Source organism: Corvus cornix, chromosome 5, assembly GCF_000738735.6.
Source record: "Corvus cornix cornix isolate S_Up_H32 chromosome 5, ASM73873v5, whole genome shotgun sequence".
In the NCBI taxonomy this organism is placed as follows: domain Eukaryota; kingdom Metazoa; phylum Chordata; class Aves; order Passeriformes; family Corvidae; genus Corvus; species Corvus cornix.
Window position 1 is genome coordinate 34,347,779 of NC_046335.1, and position 23,418 is coordinate 34,371,196.

The 23,418-nt window shown below is 46.5% G+C and overlaps 1 protein-coding gene across 4 annotated transcripts in view; it reads left to right on the forward strand.

Annotated features, from left to right (window-relative positions):
• PLEKHD1 (pleckstrin homology and coiled-coil domain containing D1) overlaps positions 1–16,138 on the forward strand; it is a 38,637-nt gene extending 22,499 nt beyond the window's left edge. For 3 of the 4 annotated variants that reach the window (XM_039552019.1, XM_020584045.2, XM_020584047.2), the window contains 9 exons: positions 1,273–1,364; positions 3,964–4,016; positions 6,091–6,185; positions 7,128–7,221; positions 8,427–8,605; positions 9,103–9,235; positions 11,016–11,160; positions 13,090–13,239; positions 13,640–16,138. In XM_039552019.1, coding sequence (XP_039407953.1) covers positions 1,273–1,364; positions 3,964–4,016; positions 6,091–6,185; positions 7,128–7,221; positions 8,427–8,605; positions 9,103–9,235; positions 11,016–11,160; positions 13,090–13,239; positions 13,640–13,800 — 1,102 coding nt within the window. In that variant the 3' untranslated portion in view covers positions 13,801–16,138. Of the gene's footprint in view, positions 1–1,272; positions 1,365–3,963; positions 4,017–6,090; positions 6,186–7,127; positions 7,222–8,426; positions 8,606–9,102; positions 9,236–11,015; positions 11,161–13,089; positions 13,244–13,639 lie in introns of all 4 variants that reach the window. The other variant, XM_020584046.2, reaches the window with a different exon arrangement.
• Positions 16,139–23,418: the final 7,280 nt, after the last annotated feature.

A 23,418-nucleotide genomic window follows, 5' to 3' on the forward strand; every position in this document is an offset into this window, starting at 1 on the left:
AAGAGCTTGGGCTGCTGGAGCTGTGAGCTGCCTGGTCCCTGGGGTGGTGTGTGTTTAATTTATTCGCCTGGCTTTTGTAAGAGACAAAGTACAGGTTGCCTTGAAATAAGAGATTGCCAAATTAACACTTTCCAAAAAGCTACAATTTCAAATGTTTCACAAAGAGGCCCAGTACAGGAAGCTTTGCAGATATTTAATATTAATAAGATCCCTTAGGAGTTAACAAAGATGGCAGAATTTCTGGGCAACAATTGCTGTCCCTGTATGCACATCTATATAAACAGATTGAAATAAATTTTATGTATGTTTTAATGTTATGCATTTTATATGTGTAGATATTTTTTCTAATGAAACATGAATAGAAGTGAGCAGCAAACTCCATTTCTGGTTCTGTTTTTGGTTTGTGTGTCCTTGCCCTTGGTGTTTAATATCTGTATTAAAGCCTATCCTGTCTGTCAACTCAATCAGTAATGGGCATCTGCTCCACAGGCACTTTTTGTAGCTTGGCTTCATAAAGTGTTTAAGAGATGTTGAGATACTCTGGTCCTACAATAACATAAGGTGCTCTTTGAATATGCCTGCTTCCTTTAACATTCCCTACTTGCCAGCATCTTGTCTGGCTTTTATCTCTGGTTCTTCATTGTCGGGAAAAAGCACTTGACTCACAGTGTAGGGCCAGACACCAAGTCCTAGCGGCTTACAGCTTTAGCAGAGGAAGGATTGATTGTTCCAGGATGGATGATGGATACCAGAAAGCCTGAAGGTAGAAGGCCATAAGAAGGATTCAATAAATGGGTGAAGTCTGAAGGGGAAGAGTGACTCTAACAGCAAAATATTGGAAAAGCTGCAGAAGACAATATCACTGACAGTGGGAAGTTATTAGAGTTAAAAGCTGCAATCAGGTTCTAAAGCCTGTCATTTAAAGGCTTCCACTTACATCCTGTTGCAGTTGGAGGCTGTGGATATGCTGGATTGGTCTGGAGAGCCCTTAAAATTAAGCTCAGTGTAGAAATCTCCAAAACACTGAAAGAACCATTTGAATAGCTGTGAGGTGTTGACATACAGTTCATGTATTAAAAAAAAAAAAATTACTGAATGCCAGGGAAATTTCTCTAATTCATTTTTGGAGAAAAAATTTAGGGAATTGCTGTCCCAACTGATAAGAGTCTGCATGTTTGAATTCCTTGGTAGTTTGCTGGGCTGAATCCCCTGTCCTAGCCTGAGGGACCCTTAGCTCTCTTACATTGCCTGCTTTCTGTCTGCTCTCCCTAGGACCTGGAAGAATGCCCAGCTGGGAGAAGCCATGATCGAGAGCCTGGAAGCTCAAGGACTACAGCTGGCCAAGGAGAAACAGGAATATTTAGGTAGGAAACTCTTGCTTTGAAAAGCCATAAAAGCCAAAATAGTAATTTTGCTTTTCCTGGAGTTGTCAGTGTGGTCAAGACAAGCAGCTACAGGTTTTCACTGGATGAAGCTTTTGAGTAGTCAGCAGCTGAAATTCAGGTCTGAAGGGAGTCAAAACATGCAAAAGTTAAGGTGGGATCTGGACATGTGTGTGGAGCGTGAAGGAGGAATGTGCTTTGGCCAACATGCTGCAGTCCTGCATGGCTCATCTGTACAAATATCTGCCACCCCTGAGATGTTTGGATGTGCTGGTTTCAGCTGCTCACAGGGAAACAGACAATACCTTTGTCTCCCAGAATCAGACAGCACTGATACTTCTGAGGCTGGTCACAGCTTTTCATGCATGAGTTTTCTTCACCTAGCTGGTGGGTTTTTTGGTCTTACTCTACTTCAGCTCTGTGTTTACTCACACTGCTCACATTGGAAGTGGGAGCATTTACATGGGTTTGTTTGAGGTATCTAATGGCAGTGGCTAATTTGTCAGTGCTCTCTCTGTAGACAGTGGAGAAAGAACAATTGCTCCAGATGAATGTAAAATAATTTAGGTATGAAGAGAGGTAGGTTATGTTGTCAAATCCCCTATTTAGGAACCAGCCTCTGCATGGCCTGGTATCTTGGACGCTCTGACTGCCTTGGGAGGTCCGGTTATCTCTTCCCCACATTGCCTGTAGCAAGAGCCAAGGGGAGAGTAGCTGTTTTAACCCAGATGCCCTCTAAGAGCATTACCCAGGTCTAATAGACCTTCTGACCTAGGGGCTGCTGGTCAGAAGTGTGGGCCCAGTGACTTGTCTGGAGAGTTACCTTCTTTAAACAATATAGCAGGAATTTGGGTGCTTCAGGTTGGTGATGCCTTGAGCAGGAGCTAATGGTATCTACTCCTAATAATCAAGCCACTGGAGGAGTCTTGAGGAGCTTTTTGCATTTCTGCATCCACACTGATCAGGGCTGATCTCACTATATGGTCTCACATGTAACAGTGATCATAACTCAAGTATGAAGGCATATTCACTCTGTCTATCTGAGCACCATTCACACATGTGAGGTGATGGATGGGCTTGTACATGAGGCAGGCAGGGAGAAGTGTTTCCACACCTGACAAAGGAAAAACAGGGGATCCCGAGAGGAGGACCTGAAGGAACAGAAACAGGAGGAAAATTAGAAACAGGAAAGTTTCATCAAAACATTATTTTGCAACCACCAGCACAAACTAAAGGGCTTAAAAGACTAAAGAGGTCTTTAGTACAATGAAAAAAAAGGTGATGAAGGAATAGAGGAATACACATTCTGTGGCAAACAGGAGATATTTGGAATATAAAATATATTTTTCACTGGATTCTTTGGTCCATGACAAGAACATTCAGAACTGGTCAATTGTCATAGTTGTCTACTTTCTTTTGACAGGATCTGTCTACTTCTATATAAGAACTATCACTTCTGCCTCATTAGCCTTACCTTCAATGATCTGTGTCCATCCTGCAGTCAAGCTTTGAGGTCAGGCACTGTTGCTGGCAGCTGGTCAAGGTTCTCTGGAGGAACACTGCTCTGGGGAATTTCTTGAATCCACACTGATTTACCTTCCACCCAGATGGGATCCAGGTTTCACAGCAGACATGGACTTTACAGAAGCCCATCAAGTCCAGGGCTTGCATTCCTGCTAGCAGTAGTAATCCTGCCAGCAGCAGTAACTTTGTCAGGTTCTCAGGGAAACCAGTAGCATCCCACTTGCCTGACATGAGGAAGATAAAAGTGCTGTGGTGAATCTGCCCCTGCTCCTGTGGCAGCCAGGTGGCAGAGCTGAGAGCTAAACCCGAGGCTTGGCCATGAGGAGCGTTTCTGTCTGGGTTCCTGTAAGCGTGGCTGGAAGCTGCCCAAGGCAGAGCCTCTGAGCTTGGAGCCTAGCACAGCACAGGTGCATCAGGCTGCAGGGTGAGGGCCAGAGCACAGCCTCTGCTGGGCGTGTGTGTCTTCAGTGCACCAGAGCAACTGATGCTGAGGGGAACTGCTCCGTACAGCAGCAGTTTTGTGGCCAAGTTAGGGATTGATTTCTGGGCTTGGCTGGGACACCCCAAGGTGACAATAGGGAGTTGGCAGTGCTGCCCAGAGGGTTAAGGAGGGGATGATGTGCTAGGCAGGTGAGGATGGGACACGGAGCTGCAGGAAAACTGACTGCTGCTACATGTTGTGTGACCCTCTGCACTCACTTGACCTTTCTATGCCTTGTTCCTTATCTGTGAAGCAGAGATAAGAATATTTTCCTGACTCAGCTAGAGGATGGTGAAGGTTGGTTCACTAATGTTCTTTAAGAACATTGAGAGGAAACCTTAGAAGGAGTACAAAGCAATATGGTTGTTTAGTTTATTAAGTTATTTGGCAGGAGGGAAGTTACAGAACGTCCCATTAGTGCCATCTCAGTCTTTGGAACCTCCCAGACAGATACATACAAAGGAATAGGGAATGCTGCATTTTCAATCTTCAAAAAGTCAGCATTTCTTGTTTGTAAATATCCCGAGGATATAAAATGTTTTTCTCTGTGCTTGGACTTCTTTTGTGTGTTTGCAGATAAACTAATGGAAGAAACAGAAGAGCTATGTCTGCAGAGGGAGCAAAAAGAGGTGAGTTCATCACAATCCAATTTCCTTCAACTGCCGTGTGGCAGGGCTGAGAGGTTGGGAGTTGTTGGTTTGAAGGCAAGTTCAGGGAGAGAGGCTTGTGGAGGCACAAGAGTCTCCAGGCAACCTCTGGGCCCTGTGGATGAAGAGAGGAATAAGATCTGTGTCATGAGATGGGTTGTGGAGGTGTATCCCTGCTCCCTTTCCCTGTTACTTTCCATGCAGTGGGTTTGTGATTATGTCTCCAGGGGGACCAGGGAGGAAGATCAATCAAATGAAATTCATACTCACTGGATTGAATAACACAATTGTTACTTGACAGATTCAAGCAGATGGTGGCAATTAAGACCCATCTCCACAGTTAGAAAGCAAGTAAACAGATACTGTTCTAGCATAGGGATACTGTTGTGAGAAACAAGGAGCACAAAAAACCAGTGTGGTTTGTTCTTTGGACACAACAGAGATGGGAAGAATAAGAAATGTTGCACTAGGGAAAAATCAAGAGAGCACTCCCCTAGATGTGACTATTATACCTTAATTTACCTTAGAATAGAATGGTTTGGGTTGGAAGGGACTTTAAAGATCATCTCGTTCCAACCCCCCTGCCATGGGCAGGGAGAGACATCTTCTGCTAGGCCAGGTTGCTTTATCAAGTTTATAATTGTTTTTCAAACTATTCCTAGCTTATAATTCCTTAATATAATAAAAGTAGCACATCCTCATGTTTACACCAAATCTCTACTGATTCTTAGAGCACCATGATAAAGTCACAGCAAGACAGCTGTGCAAGTGGATCATCCCGTTATGCTGTAGGCAAGTCTGCATGGATATAGACCACCATGTTACAACCTCGCAAAGTGCCTCGTGCTCTTCTCCAGCTAATCCAAAATGACTGTTGCTTCTCCTTAGGAAAAGATGGCAATGCTGACCTAGGCTTCTTAGGCCTATTTTTTCTTGCATACATTTCTGGAGAGCTAAAATCCAAAAGTGGCTTGGACACTTGCTTAGGGCTAAGCAACTTCTGCCTTTGCAGAGAGACATCTCCCTCTGGTGGGGTAGCCTGCTGCACAGCCACAGGGAGGGAAATGAGCTTATCTGAAGATCCTGGAACAAATCTCTGCCCTTCCAAAGGCATGCACAGTAACTCCATTGCCCACGAAGAGCAGATGGCACTGGGCTCATTTGAAGGAGTTTGATGTTGTGAAGGACTGAATGTAGAGCTCACTGAACTGTGGTTTCACCCTCTTGGGAGCCTGAAGGCTTCAGAGTAGTATGTTGGGAAAGCAGCTTGAACCATGTACCTGCACTATGGAGCAAGGGTCTTACCATGAATTTATCCAGTGCCAGCACTGTTTTGTGACTGGCATGGGCCTGTTGCAGGAGTTCTGCACAGCAGCTCTGGCTGCAAGGGGACCTGACAGGAGAGGGACCCTTGCTGAATTTTGGTCCTGTCTTTCTCCATCTGCAGTAGGTCTCAGTAGAACTGCTTTCTCTAGACTAGGGGAGGAGACTGTTTCACTGCGTGAAGGACAGCTTGTGGTATTTGGTGCTCTCTCAGCATGGTTTTATCAGCACAAAGATAGTGATGGGCTGATTAAACTGTGCAAAGCTTTAACTGAATGGTTTGTTTTCCTGCCCCAGTGGGGAGTGGGAAGAAAGGCTGAGCTGGCAAATGTACCACACTTCAGGCACAGCAGTTCTGGGGCTGCCGCATTCTGGGGCTGTTTGGCTTTTCTATACCTGCACATGTGGGTGCCTGAAAATGGTACATACAAGTGAGTCCAGCATTCGCAGGGAGTTTTGGACCTTCCATCTATATGTGGCTGAGCTGACCTGTGCTGGGAGCATGTCTGGGACTTCCAGGTGCTTGGTAACCTGGCTGAGACTTCTGGATGTCTGAAAATCCTCAGCCAACCTCAAATCCTTCTAATCGACCCAGACAAAAGTGTGGTGAAATCAGACACCCTGTAGCTCTACAGAGCTTGGGTTAAATGCCATGTTAAAAGTCCCAGGCATTGTTAACAGCCTCTCCTAACTGTGTTGGCTGAGCACATTCCTGTCTTCTCTTTTGGAGCAGGAACTTGAGCGTCTGAACCAGATCCTGGAAGCAGAGAAGCAGCGTTTTGAAGAGGTGGTTCGGGAGCTGCGGCTGGAGCAGGAGGAGATCAGACGGTACAGCAGCAGGGCAGGAAAAGGACACAAACAAACACACCGGGCAAAAGTGCTGCTGTGGTGGTGAAGCAAAACAGTCTGTAAAATCCACCTATTTTGTGCATGTAGGAAGGAGATGGTACATTGACCTAAACAGGAATGGTTGTGGGCTCTTTACCTGCATTTGCTATTGCTTGTGTGACCAATAGAATACAGCTTAGTTTCATTTTGCACTCAGGCCTCCAGCAATTTAATTTCAAAGGGCTGGGACACAAGCAACACCCAGATTAGTTGGGGTAGCATGGCAATGGACAGGTGCAAGATAGGATTTCAGAGAGGCAATTAGCTCAATTGACTGAGCAGCCATGTGCGGTCCAGACACCTGGATCTGAATTTCCACCATCAGCTGAATCACAATGGGTGTATGATATTGCCTCACCAAGACTAGTTTTGTCATTTTAAACGTTAACTATGAAAAATATGAGCAGCAAATGTATTTAGAAAGAGAAGGATCCAAGTGCTTTGCCCTGAGTGTTGAAAGGGCATTTTTTGCTATGGTCCTCGGTTTTTTCCCCCTTTTTTCTCCCTAAATAACATCTCAGAAAAGCCAGTGTGATTTTGCAAACCATTTTTGTTCTCATAGGCTCTGCTTAGATGTGGCTGCCCTGTCTGAGCTCTTTCAGTTGCAACCATGGCTCTGCCCTTGCTGGAGAAGCACAGTAACTGTTGGGGTGGGTTTGATGATCAGGAGGCACAATGAAGTTCCTGGACACCTGTAGTGTGTCCAAGGCAGGATGTGATGCTTCCAGGCAAACTCCTGGCTCTCCAGGACTGGCTGTACCAACTGATGGTTGCAGGTCCTGCACCAGAGACCCACAGCCTGCATGGCCTGGGCGCGGTCTGGGCACGGTCTGTGGGGCGATTGTTCCCCTGCAATAGCTGTCACCCTTTTTGCTTCTTTAGGGAGCTGGAGCTCACAGCCCGCTCCCTTAAAGGAGTGGAGGAAGAAAAGAAAGAGTTGCGAAGCCTGACACAGTCCTTACAGAACACCCTAGAGGTGAGTGACCACTCCTCCCCTCTGAGTGACAGCATTTTGGTCTGAAAGCAATGCTATCCCATGGAATGAATCCAACATCTGCTAATGCCAGAGTTGAAGTGCTGTACAGATGAACAGGCTCATTTGGTAGCTGATATGAACACCAAAATCCCCTGCAGAAAAGGATGAGAAATGACACAGAGCACAGCTGAATCAAAATTTTCTCAGCAGTACCAAGTGATATGGTGGTAGGACAATAACCATAATAAGTTGCAGTTTGGGAAGCTTAGGTGGAACACTAGGGAGAGAATTTTCACCAGATGGGCAGGCAGGCAGTAGGAGAGGCTGAGGAATCTTCATCGTGGACTGTTTTCAGACTGTAGACAGCCACAGCTGCCCATATCCTGCTGTGCTGACAGACTGGCTCTGGACAGCAGGCTGGACAAGAGCCTACTGGACCTCCTGACTGTCTGGTAGAATTTGAAGCAGCAGAGGGGCATTCTTTGTTCACAGAAGGGAGCATGATTCCCGAGGAAATAATGTACTACATGGAAATCTAGGAAACAGTGTCTTGAGGTATTAAAATCTTTCCTTACTGGTGGATTTGTGGAAAGTGTCTTTTCTAAATGTATATTTGTGAAATTTCCACACAGTTGGCATTCTGAAGCTGCAAGGTCATCCTTAATGTTTGTGTCAGATCCTGCAAGTTTGTCCAAAAATCTGTTCCTTTGGGCTCTTCTCATTGCCTGCAGTTATGGGTATGAAGAAAAGAACTGGAAAGCTATGGAAGTACCATTCCTGCCCTAGCTGCACACTGAACACTTCACAGGCAAACAGCATGCTGTGTCCTATTGCCTGCAGTTAGAAGTACCACAGAGGGGGTGCCTCCAGTTCCCACTAAGGAGCAAGCCGAGCAGGGAAGGCAGGGAAGCTGCATCTGTGATGCAGCAGGGAAGCACAAGGTTCCAGTCCCTGAGCTGTGTCCTTACTAGCATAACACATCAAAGGAGCCTGCTGGTTCACCCCTTCGTAGCGAAGGCTATGGTGGAGGCTTGCTCCCCATGAAGCAGGTATGAAATGAAACCCAAATTTTATTATTCCTGTGTTTAACCTGAGTGAGGCATGTGGATGTAAGGACGGAGGGACTCAGTAAGGAAGAGCCAGGCAGGAACAGGAGCAGAAATGTTAGACTTGGCTGATACTCACAATCTCTGTCCTTCTTCAAGGAGCTCTCCCTGGAAAAACAACAAATGCTGGAGATGCTGGAAGAAAATGAGAGCCAGGTCCCGCCTCCAACCAGCCCCAGCAAGGAGCAAAGTCCCATCTGGGGACTGCACTGCAGCCTGCGACAGATTGAAGAGAAGATGCAGCAACTTCTGCAGGAGAAACTCCTGGCAGAGAAAAGGTGAAGTGGGGAAAGAGGGCACTTCTGCTCAGGCTTAGTGGTGCCAAATGACGTGACTGTCTGCTGACTTGCTTTTTGGTTGCCAGCACCAGACAAGTTCGGAAGCTTGTCTGGTTCCTGTGGCAGGAGTTCAGGTTACAAATGCTTCAAAGGAGACAGAGTGAGGCAGGGCAGCTGAACTTGCTCCCAGTTGGGCCTGCTCCTTTGAAACCAGGACCTGGGCATGTGAAGGTGTTCGTGGCCTGTCCATAAGGAGTGTTTGGTGCTCCTGGGCCTCATCTGGGAGCTGAGAATGTTCCATTCAAGAACTGTGCACCTGGCTTTCTCCAGCAATGTCTGTGTTGTTGGAGTGGAGCACACAGCACTGCTGTTAGCATCTCTCTGCTCTGGGCAGTAAGGTAGTTAAACATGCCCCACCACGATACTGATCTCCTTTCCTTCCTGTGAGCTGTGTTGGGGTGGGAATGGTCATCTTTCTTTGCTGTGCCATGCACCAGGATGAAGGAGAATGAGGAGCGGTCCCGAGCACTGGAGGAGGAGCGGGAGTTTTACTCTTCCCAGTCGCAAGCGCTGCAGAACTCACTCTCGGAGCTGACTGCAGAGAAACAGCAGGCAGAGAGAGACCTCAAGGTATCCCCAGCATATGTTGCATATTGATGTCCCTGGGCCCAGAGCACTCCCATTTTCCCTTTCACTTCATTCCCTATCAAGCCAAACTCTTGGTTTTATTTAGTTTTCACATTGTGGTCACAAAGCCTCATTAGCTGTGCTTCATATTGCCAACCGTATCTTGGGTTGCATCCAGAGCAGCGTGGGCAGCAGGGTGAGGGAGGGGATTCTGCCCCTCTGCTCTGCTCTGGTGAGACCCCACCTGCAGTGCTGCATCCAGCTCTGGAGGGACATCGACCTGTTGGAGTGAGCCCAGAGGAGGACCACCAAGGTGCTTGGAGGGCTGGAGCACCTCTCCTGTGAAGACAGGCTGAGAGACTCAGGGCTGTTTGGCCTAGAGAAGAGAAGGCTCTGAGAAGGAAACCTTCTAGCACTTCCAGTGCCTAAAGGTGTCGACGAGAGCTGGAGAGGGAATTTTTACAAGGGCATGTAGTGATAAGGCAGGTGAGATTGGCTTCAAACTGAAAGAGGAGAGGTTTAGATTAGGTATTAGAAAGAAATTCTTTACTGTGAGGGTGGTGAGGCATTGAAACAAGTTGCTCAGAGAAGTTGTGAGTATTCTGTCCCTGGAAGTGTTCAGGACTGGGTTGGATGGAGCTCTGAGCAACCTGGTCTAGTGAAAATTATCCCTGCCCATGGCCGAGGGGTTGGAATGAGATGATCTTTAAGGTCCCTTTCTACCCAAAGCACTATGATATCATGGTAGCACATGAAATTGCCATCTTATATCTATGTAGCACTACTATTTATTTTTGTATTCTGAAGCCTGATTAATCCATTCAGTACAAGTCTTTTATTTGCTACTGTGAAAGCATAATCTATAGATGGAGGGAATAAAAAAAAAGTAAAAGAGGAAAGTAGACACAATAAAGAATAAAGATGATTTCAAAGAAGTGCTAATGTGGACATTGCAGAACTGAGCAGACATCTTCCCTTCTCACTTGTGCTCAGAAAACCAACCTTAAGACTTTTTGATCTTCAGTAACCTCTGCAGGAAGTTGGGTTCAAAAGCGGAGGAATTCAGCTGAGGGACCAGCCCTCCTTCGTAACAGACAATACATTAATCTATGCAAAGGTAACTGGACAAAGTATGATATTTTATTTAAATCGAAATAATGTAAAGGTTATGTTAATAATTGGCTGTTTGACACTCAACCTCCTTATACAAATATTTTGTCCAAAAAAACCTCCTGCGTGATTCTTTTTCCTGCACCTCCAATATTTTCTTATCCTGTAACCTTCTACTTGGCCAAAGTAAAGCTAAGTTGACCTAAGCTGTGTAGTCTTTCTCCTTTGCTAAACTAGTACTGTATTTCTAACTTCTCTTGTATTTTGTTTCTGAAACTAAGCACTGTACACCCATTTGTGGGAATTGACTGCCTTTATCTCAAGTCTGTCTCAGCTGGAATGGTGTCCTTCTGTTCCTGCTCAGCTGCAAGTACTTGCATTAGCACAAATTCATGTGTTAAAATACCATCTCTGATTCCATATGGTTTATATAATGGGAGGAAAACTGTGAAAAATGAAGTCAGAGTAAAGGAGAATTACTAAAATAGTCTGGACTTCAGATGCTGTCTGAAGACATGAGGAACAACTTTTATGTTGCCTTGCAATATTTCTAGGATTTCCATCACTGTTGTCCTTTCATTTTCATCCATGGCAAGTCCCTCACAGACCTTGTGAGTTACCAGGATGATTACTGAGAAACAAGCTGGTTTTCAGTTCTTATTTTCTTCCTCAGGCTGAGGTGAAGGTACGCATGGATCTGGAGAAGAGACTGAGAGAAGCTGAGGAAGCATTGCAGAGCTTGGAGCAAGGCCTAAATTCTCTGGATTGCAACAAGGAGAAAGAGAAGAAGATGAAAGCAGATGTCAGTAATTTGAGAAGTAAGTTAGTCATCCGTCCTCTCTACTGATGAGCAAATTCAAGAGAGGAAATACTTCTACCCATTTTCCCAGACACTAAAAGAAGATTCCAAATTAGCAAAGTTGCACACAGTGTGGTCTCCCAACTTCCTGTGCCTCCACCACACCTCCCCTTTGAGGAGCCATAATGTGCTATGCAGGTAATTGGTGTTTTGCCCTCAAAGGAGGTTGAAATTATTCCAGCCTTCTCTGTTGGGTGGAAGACAAACCTAGAGATGAGCAAATACTTCCCAAAATGTCAAACAGGGAAGGTGAGGCAAACAGCTTCAGGGAAACTGACTACTGACTAGGTCTGAGTTATAAGGAGTCCTCTGATTCCCCTTAAGGCTTTATTTTCTCAGCCTTGATTACAAAAATATTACCAGTTTGAGGCCCATGGTTGCTGTAGCAATGTGCTGATAGGTGAACCAGAAGGTGAAGTTTGGATCTTTAGTCAGAGCTGAATCACAGCATCAGCCCAGCACTGCAGTCCATGGGTCAGGTGTAAGAGTCATGTTCCTCACAGGTTATCCCTGTTTCTTTGCCTTTTTTTGTTTGTTTGTTTGGGTTGAGTCTTTTTGGGTTCTCTTGGGGGACATTAGCCTGGCATTTGGCTTGAGTCAGGCTTAGGAACTGACATTAGCAGCTTCAGTTGAGTGAAGTCTGGCTTGTTTTCCATGCTCAAAATAGTACAGGGAATACAGGGAGAGTACAGGGAGAGTGGTTATGAAGATGCTGTGTCTGTACAGTTAAGGCTTCATTTTCAGTGAAGGCTGGATGTACTGGGCCAATACAGAGAAGTCAAAAAGTCCTGTGGTATTCTGAGTACTCTTAGGTAAATAGGGATAAATACATGTATAAATGGTTTTATATCTATTCACATACTTATAATTTATATATATTTAAATAAAACAAGTATTATTTGGTAGTTTCTACATAGGATTTCTAAACTGAGAAAAACAGGCATCATTCTGAACTTCATCCCACTGGCTCAGAGCCATGGTAAGAAAACAGAGTTAAGTGGATATGCTGAGCTCAGCATTCAAGTAGATTTTCACAGGGCATAAGTGAGTAACTGGTACTGAATGTCTTCTGCTATTTCCAGCCTTGGATTTTGGGGGATGTTTTCTTCAAAAGAGTAAAAATGTACTGATGAGCAGAGTACTAGAGAAAATAAGGGACCAGCAATGTTTCCCTTAACATTAGTCCCAGTACAGATTGCCTCAGTCCTTCCAAGTGGTTCCTGCAGCTCTGCTCTGCCCTTTATAGAAGAGTTTGGGCACATTAGCACATGATGAGCAAGGGACCAGCAACAGGCAGGAGAACAGCAAGACTGGAATGGCAGAATAGATGCTGGTCAGACCACAAGAGGGGAAATGGCCCAGGAAAAGCAGTTTGTGTGGCAGATCAGGGCAGAATAACGTCAGAGTTTGAACATGGGGCTTTTCTTGGAGCCTGTAACATACATAACTATGTGCTAGTATTTGCTATGCTATTAAGAAATCCCTTACGATGTATGGCCTGGACATGTGTGCCTGTGCTGGTGTTGCCAACACCTTCCCTTCCAAGTTAGGCTTGACTGGTTTTAGAAGTCCTTCAAAGAAAGTATGATGAGCAAGGCTTCAGAGTCGAAAAGTTCATCACATTTTGGCAGTTGAATCATGAGCACTTGTGGGAATTACTGATGTGGAATAGATGGCTGCAGTTCCTTCTAAAATTTGAGGATACATTTGTTGGGAACTGGAGGTTTTTGTCACTTAGAAAATGTTCATTCTGATGATATTCTGGAGCTTGTTGTTCATGAAGGTCGTCATTACCTGGCTCAGCCCATCAACGAGTGCAGTCCCTTGTGACTGGTTCATTGCATGGAGTGTCTGTCCCATCACTCTCACGGTGGTGTTCTCTCCCCAGAGTTCTTTGAAGAGTGCATCCGCAACGCTGAGCTGGAGGCCAAGATGCCTGTGATCATGAAGAACTCCGTGTACATCCACAAGGCTGCCACTCGCCGCATAAAGAGCTGCCGCTTCCGCTGCCGGAGAACCAGCGCTTCATGGAACGACAGTAGGTATTGGGCAGCCTTCTGCTTTATATCCTGCAGGAGCAGGTATGTGCAGATGGGGCTGACAGAGCAGTAAAGCCTGCAAATGTTGTTTGTATTTCATGTTCCTTAGTAGCAGAATGGAGCTACAGCACTACTTGGAGCTTCCTTTCTCAGAGAGCAGGCACTGAGCCTGTGTAATTGTTGCCCATTTCTTTATATATGTTGAAAGCTAAACTTCTGTGATGGTCCTGGGCCGTTAAAAAAAACATACTTAAATATGACTTCATCAGAATGCCTAATCACAGACTGAGTTAGGCTCAGTCATGTTGGTCACATGGCTCGTGAACTCTAGTGAGGCTTTATCTTCAGTATGCGTCCCTGATGGAGAGTGCTGACCTTTCTGTGCTGTTCTTGTTTCAGTGAAACAGTCCCAGTCCTTCATCTTCTCGCATGCAGAAGCTGAAAACATTGAGGAGCTGAAAGAAGCAGCCAAAAGACTGAGCCGAGACCAGCGCTTTAGGAAAACTATCTATCAAATCATGAGGTCGCAAAAGGATTCTGCTTCAGGGGACAAAAAGTGACTCTTCTTGGGAGGGGGCTTCTGAGATCAACTTGCCATTCAGCTCCACAAAAGTTACAGCCTTGGGCACTAGGCTCAGAAGGGAGGTTTGGCATTTGGTGGGGAAGGTGGAGGAGAGCTGTGTGTAGGCAATCCCTTCAGTTATTGGCTTTGCTTTAGTTTGAGTGCTCCCTGTACTTGGCAGACCTTCTCTGCTGATCACTCCAGACCCGTTTGCTTCAGCTGCTTACATTAAGCCACATTTTGCCAAGATGCCACAGTCAGTGTTAGAGTGAACCAGAGACCGTAGTTTAGGAAGTGCCTCTTCTTTCCTTGCCTGTCTAGTCTGTCTGCCAAACACCAAGTGCTTCTGAGGAAGCCTTTAGCAGCCTATGTTCCAGCTAGTGTAATCTCCTCAGCTGAACAGAGCTCACCCTGCTCTGCCTGATCCTCTCTAGGAGATGGCTCGCTGCACACCCTCAGTCCTTCAGCACTTTGGAGGGGCACATTTCCTGAAGACTGCACCAGTCCCAGCCTCCCAAGCACAGGTTAAAGTATCAAACACAAGGGCAAACTTTTTGTCTTGATGCTACATCATTTCAAGCCAACAGCAGCAACACAAGGTGAAGACAACAGGAGGATGCTGTGGATTTGGGTCCAAGGAGGATCATGTACAGAGAAGAGCTTATAGGTAACACAGTGGCATAGATGCAAGCTGGAGGGGGGGTTGTGTTGTGTTGACAGAACATTCCGGGGCCACCTTTGCACATTTTTTGCACATCTAGCTGTGTCAGAACAGGGGAATATGTCCTAGGGAAGGTGTTATCTGCTGGCTATTTATTCATCAGCGTGAAGAAGCCTGTGACTCAATTCTGATGCCTTCCTCAACACCTCTGTAAAACAAGTTAGAGGGCAGGAGGGTGAGGACTGTCCAGCAACAAAACCCGCGACCACTTATAGAATTAAACAACGTCAGCAGCAAGCTGTCAGGGCTGTGGAAGTGGAGGAAGTCATCTCTGTATGTGCTGCAGTGAATAGCCTGTCACTGAGGCTTTGTACTGCTCTCTACCAGTCCTCTTAATTGCAATCCAGGCTGTCTTGGTCAAACTGGGACCTCTGTCAAGTCAAAGCTGGATTGGGAGCAGTGCTGTGAACAGCCTGTTAGAGGAGAGCTTTTCACCAGCCTCTGAGCCCTCCCAATTGCTCACCACGTGCTTATCAAATGGGAGAATTTGCCCTGCATGTGGTCATCTTGTGTGGTACAGGAGAGGAGTCACTTTGTTGTGGAACCCCTTGCAGCCTCTCCCACCTATTTAAGTGAGCAGCTGGCTAACAATTACCCATGCACTGCCTGGTGCTTACAGAGCACAGGATAAGCACACTCAGAGTAACGCCCTGTTTTCTCCTGTGTATTAATTGGGAAATAAAGAAATAGACAATACAAAGGTGAATAAAGTTAGCAGCAGAAGTACAGTTAGAGGGTCTTAAAGTGCAGATTTACTGTACCTTTCATGGCATCAGGACTCCTGGGTATTGTGCATGTCCAGTGACACACGGGTAGTTGCTTGCTACTGTCCCATTTGGATTGTGACAGTGTCCACTCACAGCCTTTGGCTTCTGGTCACCTACATAATTCCCTACCACTTTAGTGTTGTTCCTAGGGAGAAGTCTAGGATGAGGCTGGGAAGCAAGCCCTGGCTTACCAGCCAGCACAAGGGATTGGTGCTGGGTGGAGGAGCATCCTGTGACGGTGTGATGCTCCTGGATGGAATCACTCCGGTGTGACCAGAGGAAAAGCTTTGAAAGCACAGACGGTACTTCCCATTTCAATCAGTTACTGACTAATAACCTTCTGCCAGACATTGGGAGGTTTCATCCAATCAGGGGATCCAGTTGTGGAGGGTGATGTTTTTGTGATAACAGGCGATAAGCTAGGAGAAGATTATTTCCATCCTTCCTTAGCATACCTGATCCTTCTGTGGTTTATCTACTTGTGTTTATACACTAGAAAGCTGCAAATGAATTCTTGCTCCTACAAGGCTGAAGGGCTGTGATAAAGCAATACAGAAATGGTTTTTCCCTTTTTGCTGTTCCCAAACAATCTCTAGCTATTTTCCAGTTACAAGGTCTATATTATGTGATGCTGGAATGGATGGAATAAAGGATAGCTAGGGAATGTATCTGTAATTCAGGCAGTTAGGAGAATCACCCTGTGGCCTGCAAATACAGCATTTTTGTTCTATTATCATCACAGCCACAATATCAGACTCTTCAGAAGTATTGTATGCAGGAGGTAGCCACATCAGGTCTTCCTTTACTGTGCATATTGACAGCAATAAATAAAAGTTATGCTGACACAAGAATGAATTCCCGTGTGTTCTTGATACACTGTCACCAAAATGACATTAAATTGTCTCTGCAGGAGTTCAATTGTGACACTCTCATTTACTTCCAGCGCAGTTCCTCCGCTTCACTGAGTTGTGTTACGTGCTAAACATCACCTCTCAGAAGGACTGGCTGTATGTAAAAAGCTGTCAGCCTTGCTACCCACTTCCACTTTTACATTGTGTATAAAATTAAAGCAGAATCTCAAGAAAGCTCCCACTTGCTTACCTGAAGACAGTGAACAACTCTGTGGGTAACCAGCAAGATGTGCTCCGGGCCACCTGTGAGGAGGTGCTTTCCTTCAGTCATTCCCTGCTGCATAGGAATCTACTGCCCTGTAATTTCCCTGGCAGAGTCAGCATGGAGCTATGTCTGTGCACCACAGCATCCTCATTAAGTGACTGTCTCCTTTCAAAGGACACAGAAATTACTGATTTCAATGTTCTCTGTGTATTTTTAACGCAATGCAGTACCAGGAAGATGGCTTAAGGGAGCAACTCACCTCTGTTCAAATAACCTCCACCAGTAATCCTAGATTGTTTTCTCCTGCTGGGAAAACTAGGAACGAGGTAATAACTTCCTCCACGGAGGAGAGTTCTCTAACTTGTTCTCTTGTGTCTGAGGATAGAAGAAAATGTAGGATGGTTTGCACCTTTAAGGTTTCACTTCAGGAGTTGCAGAACAGCTAGACTGGCTCTGAAAAGCCCGTGGCCATTCTTCCACCACCTCCACCTTCTGGGTAATAGCTGGGAACTTCTTTGCCCTCTGAAGACTTTCCCTGTTGTTCCTGTCAGAGACACTGCCAAATGTAAAGCCCGCTGATTCTCCTCTGCATTGTCTTGGCTACTTTCACAATGTGAAGGATGGCTCCTGTTAAAGGTTCAATTAACTGGTTTAAGGGTTAACATCATTCTCCATGCAAGATGCACGGATGTTTCAGTCCCTAGTGAAGAAGCGTGGTTCCTGCTGAAGGACAGGGGTTTCGCAGCTCCCCTGGTGCCCACTGCCCCAAGGCTTTGCTCTTGCACAGAAGTAAATGGCAGAGAAAGGAAGGCAGCCCTAGCCCTGCTGCCCTCAATCTGTGCTGCCTCTAAAGCAGAGGAAGTGGATAAGAAATGGAAATTGCCCTTGGGGTCAGAAGTCAATAATAAAGGGTAAATGGTTGCTGGTGTGTGTTGTGCGTTGCTGTGCATGGCACACAAGTGACACAGGCTGGTAGCAGTTTTCAGCTACAAAGTATGGCTTTTTTTTTTAGCTCCAGATAGTAGGTAGGCTTTCTGCTTAGGACTTAGTGTAATATTAGTGTATCTCTATGGAAATAAAATGAGAGATTTCCATGGGAACAGCCTGTTTTGAATAGTTTTCAGTGCAGTCACTTTTTGTGGTTCTTAGAGGGACAGAAGCTGGCTCATGTTGTATCTAAGGAGGAGTTTGCACCCAGGAAAGTGACCATGCTCTAAAAGTCTTGTCCAAGGCAGGGGCTTTGCCTGGACACTTGGTGCTCCTTGGTGCTGGTGTGCCTCTGAAGGACACATTAATTCTGGCATCTTCTTCCTCATGCACAAGGACAACTCTGCAGTTTTTCACCTAGTCCGTGTACCATTTTTTACCCACCTAGTCTGAGCATGGCTTTGAAAGGGTGAAACGACCAAGCCAGAGGAATTGTGTAGTGAGTCACCTGAGAGCTGGGTCTGAGGTGGCCTGTTGGGGTGATGGTCACTGTGAGTTCAGCCACTGCATATGGTTTGTTGAACAACCTGCAGTGTCTTTCTGTGCATTAACATCCCTTTTTCTGTATTAAGTAACACTTACTTCTTACTGCAAGCTTAACCCCATAGCCAAAACGCAGAAAGATCCAATGGAATACTCACTCAGGTCTGTGAGTCCTTCCTGCTCTGCAGGATACACTGTAGTGCTTGAACCAGCATACAGATTTTGGAGTTTTTTCAGTGTTGGCAGATCTGGCACTTCAGAGGAAGAAAAATGATAAAGGCTGTTTTGTGGGGGTAACAAAGGCACCTTTTGCTAACTCAGAGGTGTTGTAATAAATAGCAAGGTCATGTGCTCTTATTTTGCTGTTTCCTGAAAAGTGCAAACTTTGCATTCCTTAAAATACTAAGTGAACTCTGCTTACCCTTGAGTTCTTCTTGACTGCACCCCTGCCTCAAACCTCTCTGTGGAAACCACCCAAGAGTGGAGGAATATGTCCTCTCCTAGAGCTGCTCTTCTCATTGGTTTCTTCATCATTAATTCTGGGGTGGGAGAAAGCTCCTGTTTTCCTGTTCCTCCACACATCAGTGGCTGCCCACAGGAGATGCAGCCCCTGCCTCTCCGACATGAGGAAAACAGGTTCTGTTTTTTGTTGCGGGGTTTTTTTTCTAAGTTCTGCAAAACAGGAATTAATATTTTTGGCATTTCTGTGTTAATAAGGAGGCTCAAAAACAAGCTGTTTTGGTGGGTGTGAGAAAACTGACTTCCTGCAGTGGAATTAGGCCCTGCTCAAAAGAGGTGTTGGATCTCAGCCTTGATGGCATATGGCTGGAGGCTTGTGTCAGTCACTGCTGAAAGCACGGCCACGACCAGGGCAACAGCATGTTTGGCAGAACTCTGTCTTTGGGACAGTTCACAAAGCATTCAAGGTCCCTGGGTAGCAGAGATGGGCTGTGCTTTTAGGTGCACTAATGTTACCAGCAATAAAAATGACAGAGCAAGAAGGTGGGAATGCTGTGGCTTTTGTAGCAAAGTAGAGGAGCAGGCTTTTAATGCAAAGATTGCCAGAGATTGATGGGATTGTAACTTGCCTGGGAGTAGCCACTGTTTTAATTTCTCCTTTTCTTTCCTGATCCTGCCAAAGGCTCACCACATATGCTTGTTGCAGGTGACGGGAAGGTGAGGAGGCTTCAAGAGGAATGAGATTGAAAGCAGGTGTGACTAAAAGCTGGAGTACTGCCGACCTTCAGTGGGTGTGTTTCAAAAACAAAGTGTGTGGTATGGCAAGCGCATTTCCATGACCTAAAGACAGCTGTTCGATTTCCTGGTAAGCAAAAAGCTTACTGAGTCCGAGCAAGGGGTCCAGCCCCAGGTGCTCAGAGAAAAGGGGTCTGCAGCTAAGGCCTCTTCTCTCTCCCCAGTTTAGATGAGGCATGCCCTGTGCTGCAGGAATATGATCCCTGTGATGCAGGGACATGGCCTACAGTTATTCTTTGTGGGTAGCTGTGTTTATGCAGAGGCTGCTCAGGGGAGCAGAAGTCAATCTTTTGGTGCTGGAAAGGTTTTGGGTATCTAAACACGGACTGGAAGAGATTGGAAATTCCTGCAACTCTCAAGGGATTTGGATGTTCAGAAACTCTTCTAGCCTGGAGCAGCAGCCCTCTAGATCCCTCTCTGATCAAGTGTGTGGTATTTCAGAGAGATGCTGCAATTCATGGAGGGATGTGAGGAATGGCAGTGAAGGCAGAAAATGTTTTTCTTTCTGCTTCTGCTCCTTCTCCTTAATTTCTCTTGCAATGGTTTCCTCCCTTACACAAATACAGATCAAGTGTGGTTCACTGTGGAACTTATTTTAGATTAAAAGAAACCTCTGCCTGCACATTCTATCTTTCCTGCCTGTGTAGGGGGAACGTGGGCTTCAAAACGAGGACAGAAAATTCTCAGCCATTCAGAGGTATCACAGATGGGTAAAATAAGTGTGCTTATCACATATATCAAGCTTGGATAAGGGGGAGTAGCGGGATACACTGTATTTGAAGCTTGAAGCCAGCTTGCAGTACGGGAAAATGAATTTGTTTGAGGAGATGTTTTAGTCCCTTGCCCCGGCTGATGCTGAAGGAGCTAGAAGAGAGTGTGCTCACTAAGTCCACTTTTAGCATATGGCTGGCTCCTGGTGCTGGCACAGAATTAGTTTTGATGGCTGCTCACCACACAGAAAATGCCCCCAGCTGTGACCAACTGCTGCTGAGTTACAGCCTTGTTCAGAAACAGTGGTGGTGGCTGTGGCTCCAGGGAGCACCCTCAGACCTGGATACCCCAAAGGATGTTGTGCATGACACCCTTCCCGACACACTCACAGCGTCTCCACATCATGGGAGACTTTGGCTTCGCCTTGCAAGTGGGCACGGGCTCAGCTTGCAGCTCTGCTGCCACCCAGGAGCAGAGAGCCCCGTGCCCACAGCTGGAGCTGCTGCCGCCGCCTCAGGCCTGTTGGATTCCAGCATACTGGGGCACACCCTGCCCCCAAGCTTTTAGCAGCAGAATGGATGGAAGCAAATTAGTGAGCCGGCCTTAGGAAAGGTTACTGGGAACAGGGGTGGGAGCTATTCCATTCCCTTCCTAAAGGGAGAAGAGCGTCTCCTGACCCCGGCCCCCACAGTGCTCTGCTATAAGCACCTGGTTCAGCTCCGAAGTGCAGAGAGGATTCAGAGCCTAGCTGCCAGGGGAGCTGTGTGTGGGCTCTGCTTCATTCCCAGACCAGGGGAGCAGAGAAGGGCAAGACAGAACAGTTGCTTTCCAGGTGAATGGGAAAGAAAGAACAGGCCTAGTAGGGAAGCAAAGAATAGCTGCTGTGGATAGAACCCTTGCAACAGAATGAAGTGTCCTGAAGACAGGAGGAGACAGACCTGAAATATGCTTCTGGGTCTTGGTTCTGGTGCACTGCTCACACCAGGAGTTTCCATCCTGTCTGTACTTGAAGAGGGTCACAAAGCTAGCAAACAAATACTGCTTTACACTGTGAGTGTATACCCCTTCCTGTCTATCCAGCTCTCCCTAGCTTTGAGCAGGATTGCAAGCTGGCTTTCCCTCACCTTCCCCTCCAGGCTGCTCCCTCAGCCTTCTGTTTATTCCTCTTTGGCTAGCTAGGACTGTCTCCCCAAGGTGGAAGTTAGCTTAGCCCCAGTGTGCTTTGTGGCACCTAGAAACAGTGGGAGGACAGTTCTGCCATGGTGGAGATGGGGGAGCAGCTCTCCTTGGAGTGCAAAGGAGGTGACACACGCCCTCATAGCTGCTCATGCTTTTTTTGTAACACTGCCTTCCTGTCTAGAAATATTATTCATCCTGCTCCGAAGTCCTTCCGACTTGAGCGTTTCATGCAGAAAATGCACAGTGATGGGCAGCGAACACCCCGGGCTCTTAACCAGGCACCTTCTGTCCCTTCTTCACAGCCCACCTCACATGGGGCTGTGGGCCACGTGTGGGTACAGAGCTGGGCAGGGTGGTGCCAGGTGTCCCCTCGCCTCAGACATGCAGCGTGAGCCATTTCAGAGTCTGTGTGCCAGATCCTGTCCCAGTGTGTTTCACAGGGGTGAGAGGCAGGCAGAGGAACCCATCCCCTCCACTGGACCTTCACTCAGAGGAGTTCGACATCTATCCAAAGGAATACTTCATAATCGGGTTTTTCATTTTTATTTTTATTGTTTTCCCTGAAAATAATTTGTCTAAAAGTAATTTCCGATTTTTCCTCACAGGCAGAGAGCAGACCGGAAAGTTTTGCCTTCAGATGAAGCCTGGTGAGCTCTGTGACTGAAGGTGGCCCTGGAGGCTCTCTCTCTCTACTGTAGCTGCACTGCCAGACCCACAGAGAAAGCCATGCATGGGCAAACAGCCCTGGCAAGGACAACAGCCTGTTAATCCTGCATTAGGGACATGTCTGTACCTCCACTCTGCAGCTGCAAGGTCAACTGTGGCCTCAGCTTTTCCAAGTCTTTCAGCAACGTGCTCAAGACAGGCAGCTGAGCATCTTTGCAGCTGCCCTGGATGAGGGTCGGTGGTGGCAGTGTCTGTGATCACAGCTGGGAATGCAGCTCCCAGGCTGGGGAAGGGGGCAGGCAGCCAGTCCCAGAGCAGGGGCTGGTGCACGAGGCTCGATGCTAACGTAGTTTTTCTGAAGCTAAGCACATCGAAAGCCTGATGTGCCCTTTTCCTTGCTGCTGCCTTTCCCTGGATAAACAGCCTCAAATCACAAGGGCCATAAAACTAGTGCATTTCCTAGCTCTAGCATCATGTAAATAAGTCAGGTCAGACAGCTGGTGTGCCAGAAATTTCCTCAACACTTTCCTATCCACATGATTTAACAGACTGAGCTATATCCTAAGAGCCCTGGAAAGACATCCCTCTAACATGCATTGGGGATGTTTTAAGTATCTCTGAATGTCAGTAAAAAGAAAACAAGAAACTGTTTCCTTGGAGGAGATGGTATGTGTGTCCCAGACAGTGGGCTCATGGGGAAAATGGAGGGATGGAGCTGCTGAGTTCTTGCAGCTGCAGTGCAGCAAGGGAGAGGTGGTGTTATAAAGAAAGATTTCCTGGTTTAAGGCTCTGAATTAATTTGAATTGTTTTGCAGAATAATGGGCTTGCGCTTACTACTGCTGTAATGGGATAGCCAGAGAATCAGAAGCTGTGGCTGCTTCTGCAGCAGGAGACATCAATTATGGAAGAAGGAGGCTGTGCTGTATAAGGTCAGAAGACAGTAGGACAGACGGGAGTATATTCATCTTTTTCTCTGCGCCACGGCAGGGTGTTAGTCCCCAAGGTAACATGAAATTAATCCTGTCTCCTTTCTAAGGAGAAATGGTTCAGTATTTGCCATCCCCACAGCCCTGATACCACAGCCTGCCATGTTATGGATGCTAGTTACAGTAGTAAAGCCATGACTTCAGCTCACTTTCTGGAGGCTGTGTGTGGAGAAATGTGAATTGTACAGAAGTGGGATGTCGGTACTCATCTTTAGATGGACAGCTGTGCCAAAGACAAATCAGATTTTACTTTATGGAATCTCCTTTCTCCTTAATCTTCAGAGATTTATTGAAAACAAGCTCTAATCTCTTCTGCTTGCCACAGACAAGTACGTTTCACCTACTTACCACAGGGTGAAATTTAGTGCCATTCTTAATCTATGGTGAAAAAGGCTTGGGGACAGGATCTGCAGCATGTCATCTCTGGCATACACTGGGGATTTCCCCCCCTGCATTAACTGCTGCCTGGACCAACACATTCCTACACACACCCAGCACAGATCCTCCAGGAGGTATTCAGGAGCAGCAGCTGGCTGTGGAGCACCTGGGCTAGCAGGCTTCCATGGCTTGGCTGCGCACTGAGAGCCAGAAGGCAGAGGAGTTCCCAAGGGAAACCTGGCAAACCCAGCTGGCAGTGCCTGAGCAAGGGGAAGCAGAGGAACTGGGGTGCTTGGTGGGAGGGAGCCCATCTCCCACAGCAGGCAGGATCTGATACAACTCATGGGAAGAAGAAGGAAAGCAGTTG